This window comes from Anolis carolinensis, chromosome 6 (genome assembly GCF_035594765.1).
Source record: "Anolis carolinensis isolate JA03-04 chromosome 6, rAnoCar3.1.pri, whole genome shotgun sequence".
Taxonomy (NCBI): domain Eukaryota; kingdom Metazoa; phylum Chordata; class Lepidosauria; order Squamata; family Dactyloidae; genus Anolis; species Anolis carolinensis.
This window is the reverse complement of record NC_085846.1, coordinates 110440683-110459707: the sequence shown is the minus strand read 5'-3', so window position 1 is coordinate 110459707 and position 19025 is coordinate 110440683. Positions and strand designations below refer to the sequence as shown.

General features: G+C 37.2%; 1 protein-coding gene and 1 long non-coding RNA gene across 5 annotated transcripts; one reads left to right on the top strand and one right to left on the bottom strand.

The window, feature by feature from the left end:
* Nucleotides 1–245: 245 nt before the first annotated feature.
* On the bottom strand, nucleotides 246–9724 carry xrcc2 (X-ray repair cross complementing 2). 2 transcript variants are annotated; one of them, XM_003221911.4, is made up of 3 exons: nucleotides 9570–9724; nucleotides 2777–2858; nucleotides 246–1834 (listed from the first exon to the last, which is right to left on the bottom strand). In XM_003221911.4, the coding sequence occupies exons 1-3, from the start codon at nucleotides 9681–9683 to the stop codon at nucleotides 1125–1127; spliced, it is 906 nt and encodes a 301-aa protein (XP_003221959.2). In that variant the 5' UTR covers nucleotides 9684–9724; the 3' UTR covers nucleotides 246–1124. The 2 variants fall into 2 exon arrangements, with proteins under 2 accessions (XP_003221959.2, XP_062813266.1); XM_062957196.1 differs by lacking the exon at nucleotides 9570–9724 and adding an exon at nucleotides 7716–7847.
* On the top strand, nucleotides 9706–18251 carry LOC103279077 (uncharacterized). Of its 3 annotated transcripts, XR_009999626.1 has the most exons (4): nucleotides 9711–9871; nucleotides 10531–10589; nucleotides 16127–16312; nucleotides 18065–18251. It is a non-coding gene; the product is annotated as an uncharacterized LOC103279077 (long non-coding RNA). The 3 variants fall into 3 exon arrangements; XR_009999625.1 differs by lacking the exon at nucleotides 18065–18251 and having other exon boundaries at nucleotides 9706–9832; nucleotides 16127–16585; XR_506536.3 differs by lacking the exon at nucleotides 18065–18251 and having other exon boundaries at nucleotides 9706–9871; nucleotides 16127–16585.
* Nucleotides 18252–19025: the final 774 nt, after the last annotated feature.

Below are 19025 nucleotides of genomic sequence, written 5' to 3'. Positions count from 1 at the left end.
TTCTAGAATTTTACTTTTTTAAAGTGATGTGTCCTTAGTTTATACATAGCTCAAAGGGCTGCTTAATTTACAAAGGACTTTTTCAAAAGCTGAAACAATTAACATTCACTTTATGGTTTTAATGTGGTCTCTTTCTGCCAAAACTACAGGGAATTTCTCAATAGCTTGAACTGGTTTACTGGAATTCTGACATGTTGCTTGTAAATTCTTCAGAAAACCAAACTACTGAGACATCACACAAGCGGTTCTTCTTCAAAGAACTTCGTTTATTTGTTCTCTTTTTGTGTGGTTTTCAATATTTAGAACTGCAACACAACCCAAAGGCTGGATTAGAGAATATACTCCAGTGTAAACCCAGGTGAGTGAATTTTTACACACTGATATAAAGAAGAAACTCCCATTCAATTCAATATTGTTCATTTCCATATTGATTGATACTTAGCTGGAACCTGACACAGTAGATTAAAAGCAAGCTATTTAACAGGAGAAGTAGAACATACTCTGCCCTTTTTCAACTGTAGTTGATCCTCCCTTGTAAGTTTGGCTTTTATAGACCTGATTGTGTTTTTTTCTAAGAAACTCTAGGTCCTTTAATATGATTCTATGGTCAGCTTCTGGTGTAAATTGACCAGAGTGTTGCTACAGGACCTAGAGATTTCTAGAGAGATATTCATGCCAATAAAGGGTGTTCTTTTATATGCAGTTTTCCCACTTTCATAAAAGTGTAGCTCCCAAAAATGTGGAGGGCTGACTGTTATGTTCAAGTGTTTATCATGCACAGCATACTTAAATGTACTAATATAATCCTATTTAACCAATAGACTCAAGCTTGAAGTATACAGTACTAGGCCCATAACCAGCATCCACTGCTGGAAGATTGGCATTAAAACCAAGCAATGTTTAATTAGATTTACATAGCGGAATTTTTACATTAAACTTCAATACTTTACAACTATCAATCTGAATTCTTGCAGTTACAAAAATGACAATCTTGTGGCTTTTAAAACAATGTTTTAAGAAACACCAGTATAAACATATAAAAGTTATTATTTTACAAAACAGTATACAATGTTTAAATGGATTTTACTATGGTGTCAACAGTCCCTTTTCAAAGTAGTCCACTGTTAAAACTGGACCCCATTTTCCAAAATGCTAAATGAGCGTTTTATCACTGAGTTGTTTCTGATATGACAAGCAGTAATAGAAAAACTTTGGGTGTTGTCTGGATTGCACTGTTTGGAGAAAAAGATCCGATGGGTTATCATCTGTTGCCATGACTTGCAGAGGTAAGGCCGGTAATCCACGTCTCCATCACTGTTGCGTTTTCTGGAGCTTTCAATAGCATTCAGTGATTTCTGCATAATTGCTTGAGTTGTTGCAAACAAAACTAAATGATGCTCTCTGACAAGCTTCTCAAGGAACTGAGCACATCTCCTTAAGTTTGCTTCCTGCAGACTAATGCTCTCCCCTCCATTGACTCTATCAATCCAATAAAAAGCAGATATGCTGTCAATAATCAGGAGGCAGAGCGAAGGGTGAGAGCAAAACATGTTTTCCAGAGAATAAAGGGTGAGAAGCAACTGAGAGCTGCTGCTGCAATTAACAAGAAAAAACCTCCCCAGACACTGCTTTATCATATCTTCTGTGCCTTGGGATGACCTGTGTTCCAGAATAGTCACTAAGCGCAGCATGTCAAAGTGAAAGTCCGTGTCAATAAAAAGTAAGCCAACTTCCAAACCACCTCTCGATTTTGGAAGAATGCAACGGGCAATAAGATGGTAGAACATTTCTGTTTTTCCTGTCCCTTCTGGGCCATAGCATTCAATAATATCTCCTGTTCAACAAATAAAGAAACAAGTGTTTAAGCTTGAAAAGCCATCTGCTACTCAAGAACTAGACAGAACCATTTAATTTTCAGGCTTAATACACACATACCATGTTCTAATCCAAAATAAAAGTCATTTTGGACATTTTTAACAGCTCCAATCAAGCAAAGTTAAAAGAGACTGACTTTCATGAATGTACAGGCACTAACAGGGAAGAAATGACACTAAAGACAAGGAGAGAAATGCCCAGAGGCGGGGAAATGTCACTGGCACCTCTTTGGACAAGAATTTCTTAAATAATTACCCTGTTCAGAAATAAATGTGACTACAGAAGAAAAAAAGTACTGCTGTTAAATCCAGGTAACAGAACAATACACTATTTTGACACTCAAGGGAAATCTCCCTCTGGAGTCTAGTACTAAGGAATAAAAGCATCATCATTTTACTTTGAGATCTGGGAATGAAAGTTATCATTGCCTAAAGTGAAGTCCCACCAAAATGCAGGCAGAATTATAATTGTTACTTATAAATAGATGAAAGGAAGATGTATTAAATGTTCAGTGTACAACAAAACAAGGCTTCCTTAAAGTGCCACACTAGGTCAGGTCTCTCTGAATGTTTATAGCTGGGATGTGAGAAGGGAAAATACCTGCTATACATAAAATGTCCATATTTGCATTTAGTTGGTGTTTGTGAGACTTACTGTGCACCTTCAAATTGTTTCTGATTAATGGTGACCCTAAAATGAGCTTATTGTGGGGTTTTCTTGGCAAGATTTGCCTCCCTCTGAGGCTAAGAGAGTATGAGTTGTTCAAGATCACCCAATGGCCTTCCGTGATCAATCAGGGATTTGAACCCTGGTCTCCAGAGTCACAGTAATATTCAACTACTACAACACACTATCTCAAGGAGGATACCCAAGTTTAAAAGTGTTTCTCTATATATTTTACCAGGAATGGGATATCCTTCTTCAGCAAACAGACAAGGTTCAAGATCTTTCAGCGAACCTCTGCCCTCGAGTCGTGCAAGAAGCTATCAAGCAAAGAGAAAGAAAGATTTTTTAAAAGTAATGCATACACATAGTAAATGTACACAAAACTAAGTATGAATTTAATGACTTCTCAGCAGCTGAATTTTAGATACTTTGTTGCACATATTACAAATACGGTACCTCATGTATTTTAAAAAATGCTAGATACGGTCCCCCGCTGTTCACTCAAGGAAGCAATTTTTTTTCTGAAACCTGTCTTGTTTATTTCTATGGTATTTTGCCAAAATTGCTGAAAGCAGCTGTGAGAAACCACCACTTTTTGATGTAGCTCATCAGCTCCCCCTGCAGTATCTGGTAAGTTGGCACAACGCTGAGAAACCCAAATAAGCCATATCCTACCTCTTTATTTTCCCCAACACATCCAGAACTTAAGATCTTTTTGTCATATCCTAGTACCAAACTTTCCAAACTGATACTGCAGCTTCTTGATGTGACACTTTCGTGTGTTGGTGGCAGTGTGTAGGTGTGTCACACAAATATAATAAACCTCTGAGTTTATGTGAAATAAGAAATAAATCATATACAGTATACATTCAAAAATATAAATGGATTTCATGAGATATGTTGTGTCCCATACACTTTGTTATTACAGCTTTTGTATGTGCTCATATCTCTTACAAGGGGTTGGTTGAACCTCTGGTTTGCTAGTGAAATTGAATTACTGTGTCGTAAAATAATGCATGTCTAAAAAATGTATCACCAACATGAAATGTTTGAAAAGCTCTGCCCCAGTAAATCATAACAATTCTTTTATAATTCAAGCATGGAGAGATTGGAGCCCCTTCTACATTGCCATATAATCCAGATTATCAAAGTAGATAATGCACATTATCTGCTTTGAACTGGATTATGAGAGACCCCTTCTACACTGCCATATAATCCAGATCATCAAAGCAAGCAATCTGGATTTCATACGGTAGTGTAGAAGCAGCCTTTGTCTTTCTGTAACCTTTAAACGTTTTTCTAACCTTCTCATCAGGAGGCCCAACACATTCTCTTTCACACCATGTTTCTGTAATGTACCCCTGTTCCTCCTGTTTTCTGCTTTTCCCAAATAAACTTTTCTTCTCTATGAGAACATTTGACTTTGTGGTTTTGGAAAGGAACTTTTCATTAAAACCTTCCCCATTTGAAGGACTGCATGGTTGCCAAGCTACTTTTTACGTTCTTTGTATTTTCACAAGGTTTCTTTCTCCCTTCTAAGGTTAAGATTGGGAGAAGAAAAACAAAACCATTATTTATTCCTAATAGTGGACTGAAGAGTCCTTGGAAATAGGGCTAAGAAACTGTCCAAACAGCTGAAGCTTTGTTGGAAGCTTCATTCTGACAGGTAGCAACCTATCATGACTCCTTTGAGGTAATCCTTCCAGCAAGATGTTGTTTCCCTGCCCAACTGCTATTTGTTGCACACATATGCCCTTGAAGTACTTTAGCTGTTCTTTGCCATCAAATCAACTTTGACATATGGCAACACAATGAACGAGAGACCGTAAGATCCCCAATCAACCACTGCCTTCCTCAGATCTTCCAAAGTCAACTGGGCTTCCTTATTTCTAGCGCATTCCACTTTGTGAAGCATTATCTTCTTTTCCAACACAGATTTTTTTAGCAAATGCTATAGTATTGGGAACACTATTTAAAAAATTCTGCATTTCTCCACTAATCCAGCTTCCTAATTAGATTAGTGGGAACTACAGCAAGGCTTCTCTTGATCTTCGTAGATGAAAAAGCAGCAGGAGATGGCAGAGCAATTAAAGGTATCTTGGGCCTCCAAACTCCATATCTCACAGCCAACAGCTAGAATGTGACAGAAAACCATCATTTAGGCAGCTAATGCAATAATTTCCCCATCTTATTATTCTTACTGAGAATGGCAATCATATCCTGCACCAACTTTAGCCTTCCAAGAGTTCTGAAGGGAACTGCACACAAGAAATATTGGAGCAATTGACCTTCAAAGTTACAAAGGCACACGTGGCGTTTGCTAGATTTCCCCACAGACTACAATATTATATGTTTGGATTAAGCAAAGCTGGTAAAGCCCACTGCCTCCACTGGGTTTTCTAAGGCGAGTTCCAGGCTCAAGAGTACATCTATGAATTTGATTAATGAATTAATTGCGGGCACCTTTGCTTTCCCTTAATACACAAAACCCCTAAACAACTTAATTCTAGCTTGTCTGGGTTTAGTTTCTGCTTGTTTGCTGTCATCCTTCAGACTGATGGAAAAGAAAATAATTCTCGGAGGTCCTCATCATGTCAAACTTTGAGACAACCGCTCTCCAACTTCATAGTGTTATTAAACAAAAACAAAGGCACAACAATCCACATGGGGTTCTGCAATAGAACTTCCTCCTTCACCACTCTTTGTTACCCATTGATCACTCTTACAAGTTCCCCCGTATCTGGTTGTGACTTGCGTTAAAAGTTTGCTGAGAAGTATAGAAGGACTAGAATGGGACGACCTCAGGGCCTTTCTAGAAGACAAACATCCACAAGGAAGCGACATCAATCTCGTTTCTAACTGTAGCCTGGATTGAAACACAGCTATATAGGCAATGAATAAAAGGTCAAACCATCTTTCTTCTTTATTCTCCCATTTATCTTACACTGCAGCTTTCTAGATACAATTGGCCATTTATTTTGGTCTGTCAGCTTCATGACATTTACCAAGAAATTCCTGGACAGCTCAGCCAGAGAACCTAATGCAATATGGATTTTTGCTCTAGATGGACAAGTCTCTCAAATTTAATGGGGTCTTTTGTTTTAATACACCAAATATCCCAATGTACCAGAAGACAGGCACAAAACACTTTCGGATGACTACGCATTAGAGTATATGTAATATTTTTGCATTAAAAATGTTATGCTGAGATTGTTTTCTGTAATTGTTAAGTAAATATCTTTTGAAAAGAAAGCACAAAGCATAATTTCACTTCTAACTCTCATAATCTCTTCTAAATAGTGGCATAGCGGCAATCTTTTTCCTTTTCCTTTGGCTCCAGGCCATCTGAAATACCATATAAAGCAAATATTCAATGCCTACTACTATTACGGCCTCAATTTTTATGTTCATATGTTTTTGAATTTGTTGTACCCTGCCCCAAGCCATCAGGAGAGGCAGGTAATAAAATTGTTTTTGTTGTTGTGGTTGTTGTTATTGTTTGAAGAAGGCTCTTCTCCCAGTCCTGCCACATTAAAAAGCATTTTGGTAGATTGATGGGAGACTCTATGGTCAACTTCCACCTGAAGCAATTAGTAGAGCTATGTTCTCTTTTGAATCAGTAGGTTCTTCAGTGTGACTTTATTGTCAATTTCTGGCAGAAGTTGAAGATAAAAACATAGAGTAACACTGGAGGGCCTAGAGATTCCTATGGAAAACATTTTAATTAAATCTGTGGTCAAATCTATTAAAATCAAACCAGCAACTATACTTGAAGATGTATACCTTTCTACACACTTGTAGAATGTATTGGCTATATTTTGTTGTGGAAAGGCAATAGCTCAGTAGGAACACATAGTGTTTTTTACCCAGCAGATCTCTAGCATTTCTTATCAAAGGTCTTTCAGGTTGCAAATGATACGAAAGACATATTGAACCTAAGGCACTGGCAAGATGTTGCCAGAGGAGAAAATAGTCAGCTATTTGGACGAAAAGCTCGGGCTGTGGCGCAGGCTGGAGAGCAGCTGCAATGAATCACTGCAATGAATCACTCTGACCAGGAGGTCATGAATTTGAGCCCCGCTCGGAGCCTATGTTTGTGTTGTCTTTGTTCTATGTTAAAAGGCATTGAATGTTTGCCTATATGTGTAATGTGATCCGCCCTGAGTCCCCTTCGGGGTGAGAAGGGCGGAATATAAATGCTATAAATAAATAAATAATAAATAAATAAAAGTCTGTCCATTGCGGGGGCTCTTCTAGCATTTCTCTCCTTCCAAGCCGCTCTCAAGAAGCCGCACACTCCGTTTATTGTAGAGGAAATATGAGTGTAATGGTTCACATATTTTTCTTACATAACAGCAGGGGCTTAACTGCATATGCAAATTATTATGATAATTTAAGTACCAATGCACCTGTGTTCCATGTATCTGTTTACTCTCTAGTTGTTTTTAAAAAAACAAAATAACTACAGTCATTTAGCTGCATGCTGCGTGTGATGGGCAACATTACAGAGGGAGCGAACAAACAGCTTTCCAAGAAAAAGAAGAAACACCACAAAGGCCAGTCTCTCTGTGTACAAAGCCTTAGGCCGAACAATTAAATATCAATCGCTATAAACCAACTAGTAAAGATAAATTTGGTCACATTCCAGATTTCCAATATCATACCAACTTAAAATTCCACCTCCGTTGGTGTGTATTTATAACACATTAATCCTAACTTTATAGTGAGGAGTCCAAGATACCAGTAATCACTCTTTCCCATCTAACCCCTTAGTTTTCACGACCGTCTAATGGGAAAGGTTAATCAAATGGTAGCCAATGTTTACAGCCCTGGCATTAACTAATATATTATAATGGCAACCAGTATGATCAAAATGAAGTTTTGTTAGAATGGAAACAATAGTTCTCATTCTTAATAAAAGCATCCTCTTGGTGAATTATTACTACTGCAATGCAAGGAATCTCATACATGCAACACGCTATCTTTTCTTTGGCTCCCTTTTGTGGGCATTCGTTGTCTACCTGCCACAGTATTGAAGCTGGCTTCAAACTGCATTAAATAGTCAATGCAGATGTGGCTTTATTGTCTCGATTTCCTGCTCTTGCAGATACAATATTCTAGTTTGGTCCAGTGATGCTAATCCACTGTGATGTTTTATTAGGCAATGAACTTACCCTATACATCAATAAATGTTTTGTTTGTTTATATAGTTGTGTGTCTTGGCATTGTACCTGACCTATGACATCAATGCATTTTAATTTTATGTCTGGCTATTAATATGGTCATGCTTTGTATTTTAAACAATTATTATTATAATATATATAATATATTATTATATATAGTATATATATAATCTATATATATTATTTTATATATTATATAAATTATAATATATAACAATTATTATTATTATTTATATATTGCTAGAGCCTGCATTTAACTGTCATAAATATTATAATATATATATATTATTTATATATAATATAATAGATATTATAAATGCAATTATATATATATATATATATATATATATATATATATATATAACACAATATTATTCTTTTTATATAGCTAGTCTGCATTCTGTCTTGTAATAACAAATATTATTATATATTAATATATATAATGATCTCTCTATATAATATGTTTTTATTATGGCTGTGTTTTTTTATTTTAAATAACCATTATTGCATATTATATATTATAATCTATGTATGTAATATTATCTATCTATATATATATATATATATATATATATAAATAATATGATTATATTATCTATATATATAAAAGAGTGATGGCATCAGGGCAGCGGACAGAACAACAAAACTACAGGCCCCCCAACCTCGAAATTTGACAACACAACCCATCATACACGGCTCTAGGTTGATACAACAAAAAAGAAAAGAAAAATAAAGTCCTAATTAGAGAGAGAGGAATAATTGTTTTTATCCAATTGCTGCCAGTTACAAAGCTAAGTTCCGCCCACTTGGTCTCCTAGCAACCTACTCAGCCCAGGGGACAGGCACTGTTAGGCCTCACTTAGGCCTCTTCCACAGATTATCTAATTTGTACTGGATTATATGGCAGTGTAGACTCAAGGCCCTTCCACATAGCTATATAACCCATTTATAATCTTATATTATCTGCTTGGCACTGGATTATCTTGACTCCACACTGCCATATAATCCACTTCAGTATGCATTTTATACAGTTCTAAGCAGATAATAATAATAATAATAATAATAATAATAATAATAATAGAAGCATAGAATCCAAGAGTTTGGAGAGACCCCTAAGGGCCATCCAGCTCAACCCTTTCTACTATGCAGCAGGACACAATCCAAGCATTCACAACACATGGACAACGTATAAATACTATACAATACTACACAGGAACATAGACACCCCTCTACCCTCACCACTTTCACAGTACACAAACAACCAAATGCATACTAAACATAGAGACAACCATACAACAGACATTCAATACCACCACTACCTCAACAATTTCTCACCAACACCACCAGACAACGCCACAGCAACGCGTGGCCAGGCACAGTATATTATAATCTATATATTTTATATCTATTATAAATATATATTATATATTATTCTAAATAATATATAACAAATATTTATTAATAGTACAGTATTAATTTATATATAGCTTCAGCCTGCATTTTGTATTGTATTATATATATTATACAATATAGACTACCTGTCTATATATATAATGATATAAATATTACATTATATATTATCTATATATATTTATAATAGATATTATAAATATTATTATATTGTATGCATATAATTATTATCTATATATATTATATAACACATATTAATATTATTAATAATTTATTTATAGCTAGAGCCTGGCCTATTATGTATATATACATATATTGTGTATACTGCATACATATATATATATCCCCTACTGTTCTGAGGCCTTCTGTTGGGCAATGCTTTCAACGCCTGAGGGGGGGGGGAAAGCCCCCAAGGCGCATGCGCAACTGCCTCACCTGGGCGCCCGATTCCGCCTCCCCGAACCTGCCAGTCATCCTAGCGCGGGATTCCCTCCGCTTATAGCTTCTTATATGGAGACGGCAGCCACGGTTTTGGATTCCACTGCGCATGCGTTTCCAGCCGCCGCGCAGGCGTACTAGCTGTCAAAAAAACCGGAGAGAGCTCGCTACCTGTTTTGCGCATGCGCAGTGGGCACAGATAGGTTCCTCTCGCTGCCCTTTCCTGCCTGTGCTGCTCATGCCGTACCGTATTTACAGAAGTACGCGCGCAGCAAGTTTTTAGACTTCGAAAGGAATAGGTTCTTCCTCTCCTTTATTTTTGATGCTGGGTGTTTTAAAAACGTCCTTGGTTGATTAATTTATTATTTATTATATTGTTGCTTAATGCATCTACTGGGATTCAAATTGCAGTTATGTTTTCAGTATTTATAATAATCATATTTGCAGTATTTATAATAATAATAATATTTATTGCAGTGTCGTATTATTCAGATTGCAGTTATGCTTGCTGTATTTAATTACAGTATAATAATAATAATTATTGTGGTATAGTATTGCATTGTTGCTTAATGCATCTACTGGGATTCAAATTGCAGTTATGTTTGCAGTATTCAATTACAGTTATAATAATAATAATTGCAGTATAGTATTACATTGTCGCATAATGCATTTACTGGGATTCAACTTGCAATTATGTTTGCAGTATTTACAGTTGTAATAATAATATTTATTGCAGTGTAGTAATGCATTGTTGCTTAGTGTATTTACTGGGATTCAAATTGCAGTTATGTTTGCAGTATTTAACACCAATAAATTAAACAAAAATAACTAAATACACTATTAGATTATGCAATTAAACCAGGATTCAATACTTATAACTATTAATAGTTTAAAATTACATTTTTACATATTTACTTGTGTGCTGTTTATTTATATTCCCCTTTTTCTTTCCATACAGAGACTCAAAGTGGCTCAAAATTAAAAACATTGAAATACAGTACATCTTAAAATATTCAGGTATTAAAACAGTATTAAACAGCATTAAAATAATTTAAAGTTGACTCCACAGGAACTCGAGAAGAGCTACAAAACTATTGTCTAATGTAAATACAGTGGGATGGGTGCAAATTCTCAGACAAGTAGCATAATGCTATCTTCACAAGTCCCCTTCCACACAGATGTATAAAGTCCCACATTATCTGCTTTGAACTGAGTTATATGCAGTAATATGCAGTGTGGACTCAGATATCGCAGTTCAAAGCAGATATTGTGGATTATCTGCCTTGATATTCTGGGTTTTATTTATTTATTTACAGCATTTATATTTCGCCCTTCTGTCTCCGAAGGGGGCTCCGGGCAGATCACAATGTACATATACATGGCAGATATTCAATGCCGGCATTAGACATACAACATATAGACAGAGGCAATTTAACATTTTCCAGCTTCTGGTTTCATGAGGGTATGCTCGATTCCGGCCACAGGGGGAGCTGCTGCGTCGTCATCCACTGTGACACCAAGTCCTTGATGGGGTACTTTCTCATTCTTCCGCATGCACGCTGCTGGACGTTTTTATGGTGCCGTAAATTAGTTAAATTAGCCTCTCCGCATAAGCAGTCTCTAAAAGTTTCCTACTTGTCAGATGCAACAGTCTTTCAGGTTGCTTGGGTAAAAACAAGCTAGGCTATTTAATGGTTGGGCGCTCAATCTGACCCAGGCTGGTTTTGAACTCATGACCTCTTGGTCAGTAGTGATTTATTGAAGCTGGCTACTAACCAGCTGCGCCACAGCCCAGCCCTTATATGGCTTTTGGAAGGGCCCTTAGGAGTAAAGATCAGTAAGCTACCCTCCACACCACAACATGGAAGAGGCCAAAAAAATTGGCTTTGAATAGCACTATGTAATACGATTTTTGTTTCTGGGTAATGAATGTCATTTCCTAATTGGTTCTATCATACAAATATGGGAAAAATTTATTCAACTGCAAAAATGTTTTTTGCGGAATATCCTGCCACATATTTTGCAATAGTTTTGCAATGAATACCTCATTCTGTCTCAATTCAACATAGTTTGTGGCAGCCACAAAAATTAAGTTTCTGGAGGATAACAACTGCTTTCAAAGTAAATACCGCACAATTAAACAGGAAACAACACTTTCAAAACAGGAACAGAAAAAAATTCTAATTTTGTTACATAGTGTAATTGGTAATTTTTCCCAATTTTTCTCCTCAAACTTTCCGCCTTTATCCTCAACTTACTTAAATTGCTGCAAACTTGAGTTCAAAAGGCAAAAGTTAGCATTCGATTAGTCTGCCCTTCTCAGTCATCTGAGGCAAAAGCAAATTGCTGCCGTCTCTTCGTTTGTGAGTTCTTCCTTATCAATGATTTTTGTCATCCCTGCAATATTGGAGGTTTCAAAGAAAGGCAATTCACTCCTTTTTTTGGCCATAAGGAAGTCAGGTTGGGGTGAGAACCCTAAAATAAAAACCCTGTTGAAGGGTATATGTTCCCAAGCCTCACTTTACCTACCTTTGACAATAGACTTTCATTTGCAGATTATAATGATGTATTTTCTGCTCAGTAGTGCATTTCCGTGGTGGAATACTTAAGCGCTTTGCAAATATGAGTGAATTAATCCTTTCAATATCTCTGGAGAGAGTGTACATTAAATTAAAAAGTAATTGTGGGAAGATACAATTACCTTTAGTCTAGCAGAGGAATTGCAAGATCCAAAGCAATCATACAAAGCAGTATTTCTCAAGCAACTTGATTGTCATTTTTTCTCTCTCAATTTGACAGGGACCAGGATCATATTTGTGCCCATGGGTTCTGCAGCTAGATCTCCTTATCCACATATTCTGCATCCACAGATTCAACCATCTACAGATTGAAAATATTTTTTAAAATCCACCCAAGCCATCTTTGACTTTGCCATTACATATAAAGGACACATTTTTAACTGCTGCATTGTACATAAGGGGACTTGAGCACCCACTTTTGGACTCTCACTTGCTGAGATGTTCCTGCAAGTATCTCTGTAGATCTTAGAAAACTATTTCTTGATTTAAGGCGGTGTGCTGGATGATATCCAAACAGGGTGTGGCCCGGAGACGTCACTGCCTTGGTCCTTTCATTATTGGCTTCTACTTCCTGGCAGATGTCAGGTGTATAATTTCTCCAGTGGTGTAGGGCGTAGACATCCTGTGATAATGTGGCATGTCTCATTAAGAGCCACATCCACTGTTTTAATGTGGTGAGATGTGTTCCATACTGGGTATGTGTATTCAGCAGCAGAGTAGCAAAGCGCAAGAGCAGATGTCTACACTGTATCTGGTTGTGATCCCCAGGTTGTGCCAGTCAGCTTTTATATGATATTGTTTATAGCACCCACTTTTTTCTTGATGTTCAAGCAGTGCTTCTTGTATGTCACGGTTCAGGGTAACTCCCAAGTATTTTGGTGTGCTGCAGTGCTCCATTGGGATTCCTTTCCAGGTAATCCTCAGAGCTCAAGGTGAAAAGCACATGTCTGTGTTTTAGATGGATGAAGAATCAGCTAGTTTTCCCTGTAATAGGCAGTAAGAGCACCTAAAGCTTTGGAGAGCTTCTCTTCAACCATGCTTGGGCGGTGATGGCATGATCGTCAGCATAGATTAAACTCTCTGTCACTTCTGGCAGTGGCTGATCATTTGTGTAAATGTTAAACATTGATGGAGCAGACACGCTCTTCTGTTTTCACCATCTGCTTCTCTGGCTCTGGAATTCAACAAAAAAAGCTCCTGTTATGTAGAAGATTTCCTATGAAGCGGGTGATGTGGTAGTCCTTTGTGATATTATAAGTTTTTCTCAGGAGAAGGCGATGGTTTATAGTGTCATAAGCTACTGACAGGAAGTATGAATCAGTATATGAAAGCATTTAAATGTAAGAAAGAAATAGAAATGTTGCTTCAATTATATTGTCAAGGTGAGGTTCACCTACACTGTTGAATTATTACAATTTGATATCACTTTAACTATCATGGGCTTAATGCTATGGAATCATAGTTTGGCAAGGTCTTCAGCCTTCTCTGCCAAAGAGAACTGGTGCCTTAGCAAACTATACCAGGGATCTATAGCATGGGGTCATGTGTCAAACTGCATTTATTCAACAATGTAGAGATACACCTGTGAGGGGCTTTGATCCAATGTTGCTTGCTTAGACCAGTTGAAGCTTAAGGTACGATATTACTAATTAAGATCATTAAATGTGTGGGAAGGTGTTTGTATATGACATCAAGTCCATATTCTTCTCTAAAGACAGGAATGGTCACTTTTTGGCATCTGAGAAGCTGAGATGGTGACTCCTGGCTGTCTCAACAGGACCTATAGCTTGCATTCACTGCAGTGATATCCTTTAAGAATGCTCACATCCATAGTCACCTGCATATGCCAGGTGTTCACATCTCTTGCTCCCATATATAGTACAAACACTGCCGTCATACAAGACAATGATTAGTATGTTTAATAGTTCAAGTCAGCACCCTGAGGGCCAGTTCATGCTGCATAAGGAAGGAGCCTGTATGGAGTAAATTGTGCTCAAGAAGAGAACCTGTGCAGCTGAATTGCAGCCAGAGGGCAAAAGCGCTGCTTGCCTGCTTCTTCTCATTTTCTAACTTGAGATTTATATGTCATTTCCCAGTAAGCTGGGCCCAAGAAGAGTGGCTGTTTCCATGAGTCACACATGTTAAAGTGTGGGTTATGTACAACAAGGATGCTGATGAAAGGGAAGCCTTGCACATCAGTGAGTGCTCACGCTTCTTGGTAATAACGCTTTCTGCACCAGGTGAAACATAATTTCATGACTGGCATTATACATTTTATAGTTTTATTTCATACATCTTTTTTCAAAATCATCATCATCAGTGGGTTGTTGTGTGTTTCCCAGGTACTATGGCCATGTTCCAGAAACATTCTCTCCTGACGTTTCGCCCACATCTATGGCAGGCATCCTCAGATCACAATCACAACAACCCTGTGATTCTGGCCATGAAAACCTTCGACAACACGTCATTATCTTTATTTCTACCCTGCCTTTCTCCCTGTGAGGATTCAAAGTGGCTCACAATAATATGGGAATTGTAGTTTTACAAAGTATTCCATCCATGTTACAAATGCTGCAAACTGTTTTGAATTAGATTTTAGTCTGCATATTTTAAACGGTTTTGAATTAGTTCTTCCGTTTGCATATTTGGTTTTTAAAGTATACGTATATACTCAAAGCTGCTTTGGGGGTCCTTGTAGAGAGAGAAAGTGAGATATAAATAAACACAACAACAACAACAAGAATTAAAGACCAAACCGCAAAGACTCCGGCACAAGCCAGTAAAGGTGGTCCCAGTGGTGATCTGCGCACTGGGTGCAGTGCCTAAAGAACTTTGCCAGCATTTAAAAACAATTGGTGCTGACAAAATTACCATCTACTTACCACCCTACTTGGATCTGCACACATTATTTGCCAATACATCACATTGTCCTAGGCGCTTGTGATATGTTCGACATGTGATCCAATACAACAGCCAGCATAGTGATCTTGTTTGCTGTGTACTAATCTTGTTGTGTATCAAATAATAATAATAATAATAATAATAATAATAATAATAATAATAATAAACTCAGCCGCTATCAGGACCTCAAGATTGAACTTCAAAGACTCTGGCAGAAACCAGTGCAGGTGGTCCCGGTGGTGATCGGCACATTGGGTGCCATGCCAAAAGATTTCAGCCGGCATTTGGAAACAATAGGCATTGACAAAATTACGATGTGCCAACTGCAAAAGGCCACCCTACTGGGATCTGCACGCATCATCCGAAAATACATCACACAGTCCTTGACACTTGGGAAGTGTTCGACTTGTGATTTTGTGATACGAAATCCAGCATATCTATCTAGTTTGCTGTGTCATAATAAAATAATAATAATAATAATAATAATAATAATAATAATAATAATAATACATCACACAGTCCTAAATGCTTGGGAAGTGTTCGACTTGTGATTCTGTGATACAAAATCCAGCATATATATCACATTTGCTGTGTCATATTCTGTCTTTGTGTCAATAATAATAATAATAATAATGTTAGTAGTATTTGTTTTAAGCTGTCTTCAGTCTCATATTGGGAGAAAGGGAGGTCAATAAACCCTTAACTGATTGTATTGTAACGTTTTGTGCTGGTCCCTTTAAGTTCATGTTCCTCTTAAAAATTCACCTTTGAACCACTCTTATTGCTTACTGTGGAAGGACTAGCCTTGCGATGGCTAATGTGCTGAAATGCATTCATTGTTCTAAAGCCATTAATATATTGATGGACCAAAAGAAAAAGAGAAGGCTGTGCTAAACTCAGCAGTTCTTTGTTCATAAAAGCAAGTCTTCATGTTATAATGGACAGTAGTCATTAAAAATGACAGCAATATCTGAAAAATCAAGCCAGTCTAGCATCTATTCTTGGTTTCACGAGGCAGAAAATCAATTGCACTAGACCTTACGGTCACTTCTGCTTTTGTTTCTTCCTTTTCAGGTGGAGTCCCACTGAAAGGCTGTCTTTATGGCAGGTGTCAACACCTAATGAGAAATTAGATGCTAGTGGAAACTGTGTTCATCAAGCTGTGTGGTATATAACTGGGAAACATCTCTGCAAGCAAGGTGTGAAGGGCGAGAGGAAAAAGATCCCACTGGCCAAGTGGAGAAGATATTGATCTGCTAGGTGGGGTTGGTAGAATCCACATCCACATCTAGAATAGCCACAATAACCTAAAAACTGTCATTGCTCTGTAATACTTCATGCATGTCGACCTCTTTTGCACACTTATTTCAGTATTGCAGTAATATAGAATGGGTTGGTATTATTGTCCTGCTATTGTTTATGGCAGATGAGTGGGAGCAGCAAATGAATTCAATCCTTTAAGTGTCCAGTAGAAGTAAACCTGGTAGAATTTATTGCCAGGTTAACATAGAGAAAATTATAACCTTAAATCAGCAGTTCTTCAACTCAGTTTGCTTTCGTATATCAGCTGGGATTGTTGTATGCCTTCAAGTTATGATGACCATAAGGCGAAGTTGTCATGGGGTTTTTTCAGGCTGAGCGTTTGTGGCTTGCCAAGTGGGAAATTGAACCCTGGTCTCCGTAGTCTTAGTCCAATGCTCAAACCATTCCACTATATTGGATTAGGCAAAAGAATATCGAGGTCAGAATGAGGCTGGATCTACACTGCCCTGTATCCAAGGATCTGATCCCAAATGATGTGCTTTGAAATGGATTATATGAGTCTTCACTGCCATATAAACTGGGATAAGCAAATATTCTGGGATCAGATCCTGGGATATAGGGCAGTGTAGAAGGGACCTAAGATATCTTTAGGATGGTTGGAGCTGTGGAAATTATGCATTGAATAGATTTACAAAAAATTGTATATTCTTTTCCCCTTATAACAATTAGTTGATTTAATACAATTAACAATCAAAGTTTCCCGCAGCCCCTTCTACACTGCCATATAAAATCCAGATTATCTGCTATGATCTGGATTATATGACAGTGGAGACTCAGGCCCCTTCCACACTGCCATATAAAATCCAGATTATCTGCTTTGGATTATATGGCAGTGTAGACTCATATAATCCAGTTCAAAGCAGATAATGTGGATAATATGGATTATATATCCATGTAGAAGGGATCTATGTCAAATGTGTTATTCCAAAACTCCAGTCAATTTACTGGTGGTCCATGTATTGAAATTACATCCATAGTAGAGAAGACGAATTGTAGACGGCAAGTTAATTTTTCAGATAGAGTCTTGTCAACTGTACTATCAAGCAATCCCCTTAAAGAGAGTCTTCTGAAAAGAGAAATATACAAAAATTTGAACAGAAACGTAGAATTATTGCTTTTGGCAATCCACATGCAAATGGCATGATTTATTATCTTATTCGTGAGTTCTTTCCATGTATGAAGTATGTAATGTGTGAAGCATCCTGGATCCTTACTTGCCCCAAAGTTTATGTGATCCCAGAAGAATATATTTCCCTATTTTTATTTCTAATAGAGCTGACAGCTATTTTTCTCTCTACTTACTTAGGATTTATGCCTTCTAATCTTAACATATGGAGGCACTTCACTTCCCAATATTCAACTGACAGTTTTTGATGTTTCTTTTGGACGGCTGCCTAAGTACATTTGCAAATAGTTTAGTGCTTGCTTTAAAATGAATTCGCTCCCAGAATTCCTTTTGCAATCTATTATTTATGGCTTACAAATGTTAAGATCAAAAAGAAAGGAATCAGATGTATATTACGTTGTGGCATGCGGCCCGCTGGGGTTAGAAAACCCCAGAAATTTTAATGCTGTATTTGTGTAAAAGGAAGGTTTCCCCTTTCCTCTGAAAATCCCAGAGTCTGTTGCTTTTTGTTAAAACGGTGAAAGTCTGGCTGGTTTAATCAGTTATTCTTGTTTTATCCACAGGCAAGAAAAAGTTCACTGGGATGCCCTATATTTATTTAATAAACTAGAAGAACAATTAGGGCAAACAGTATCCTGGTAGACTGTATGCAGTTTTGAACCAAATTTAACCATTAGATTTGATCTCTCACAAGCTGAGATGTGAAACTTTCAAAGAGAAGTATGAAAATAAACTTAAATTATACGTAAATACACTTAGGAATACAGATCTTATGATGTTGCCTAGACAGGTTTATATGCATTTCTTTCAAATAATAATAATAATAATAATGATTTTTATTAATTATTAAAATAATTAATAATAATTTATTATTATTATTATTTATTATGACACAGCAAATAAGATAGATATGCTGGATTTCGTATCGCAAAATCACAGGTCAAACACTTCCCAAGTGTCTAGGACTGTGTGATGTATTTTTGGATGATGAGCACAGATCCCAGTAGGGTGGCCTTTTGCAGTTGGCAGATCGTGATTTTGTCAATGTCTATTGTTTCCAATTGCCAGCTGAGATCTTTTGGCACGGCACCCAATGTGCCGATCACCACCGGGACCACCTGGACTGGTTTCTGCCAGAGTCTTTGAAGTTCAATCTTGAGGTCCTGATAGCGCTGAGTTTTAGCTGTTGTTTTTCCTCAATGCAACTGTCACCTGGGATGGCAACATCAATGATCCAAACCTTTTTTCCCCCCACGACTGTGATGTCTGGTGTGTTGTGTTCCAGAACTTTGTCAGTCCGGATTCGGAAGTCCAATAATAATAATAATAATAGTAATAATAACAACAACTTATAATAATAACTTATAACTTAGGCCTCAAGTACCACCTCCCAGCAGTAAAGAACGGGTGGTTTCACAAACCTGCAAAAATATTGCAAAATGAGCATGCAAAGATACTGTGGAACTTCCGAATCCAGACTGACAAAGTTTTGGAACACAACACACCAGACATCACAGTTGTGGG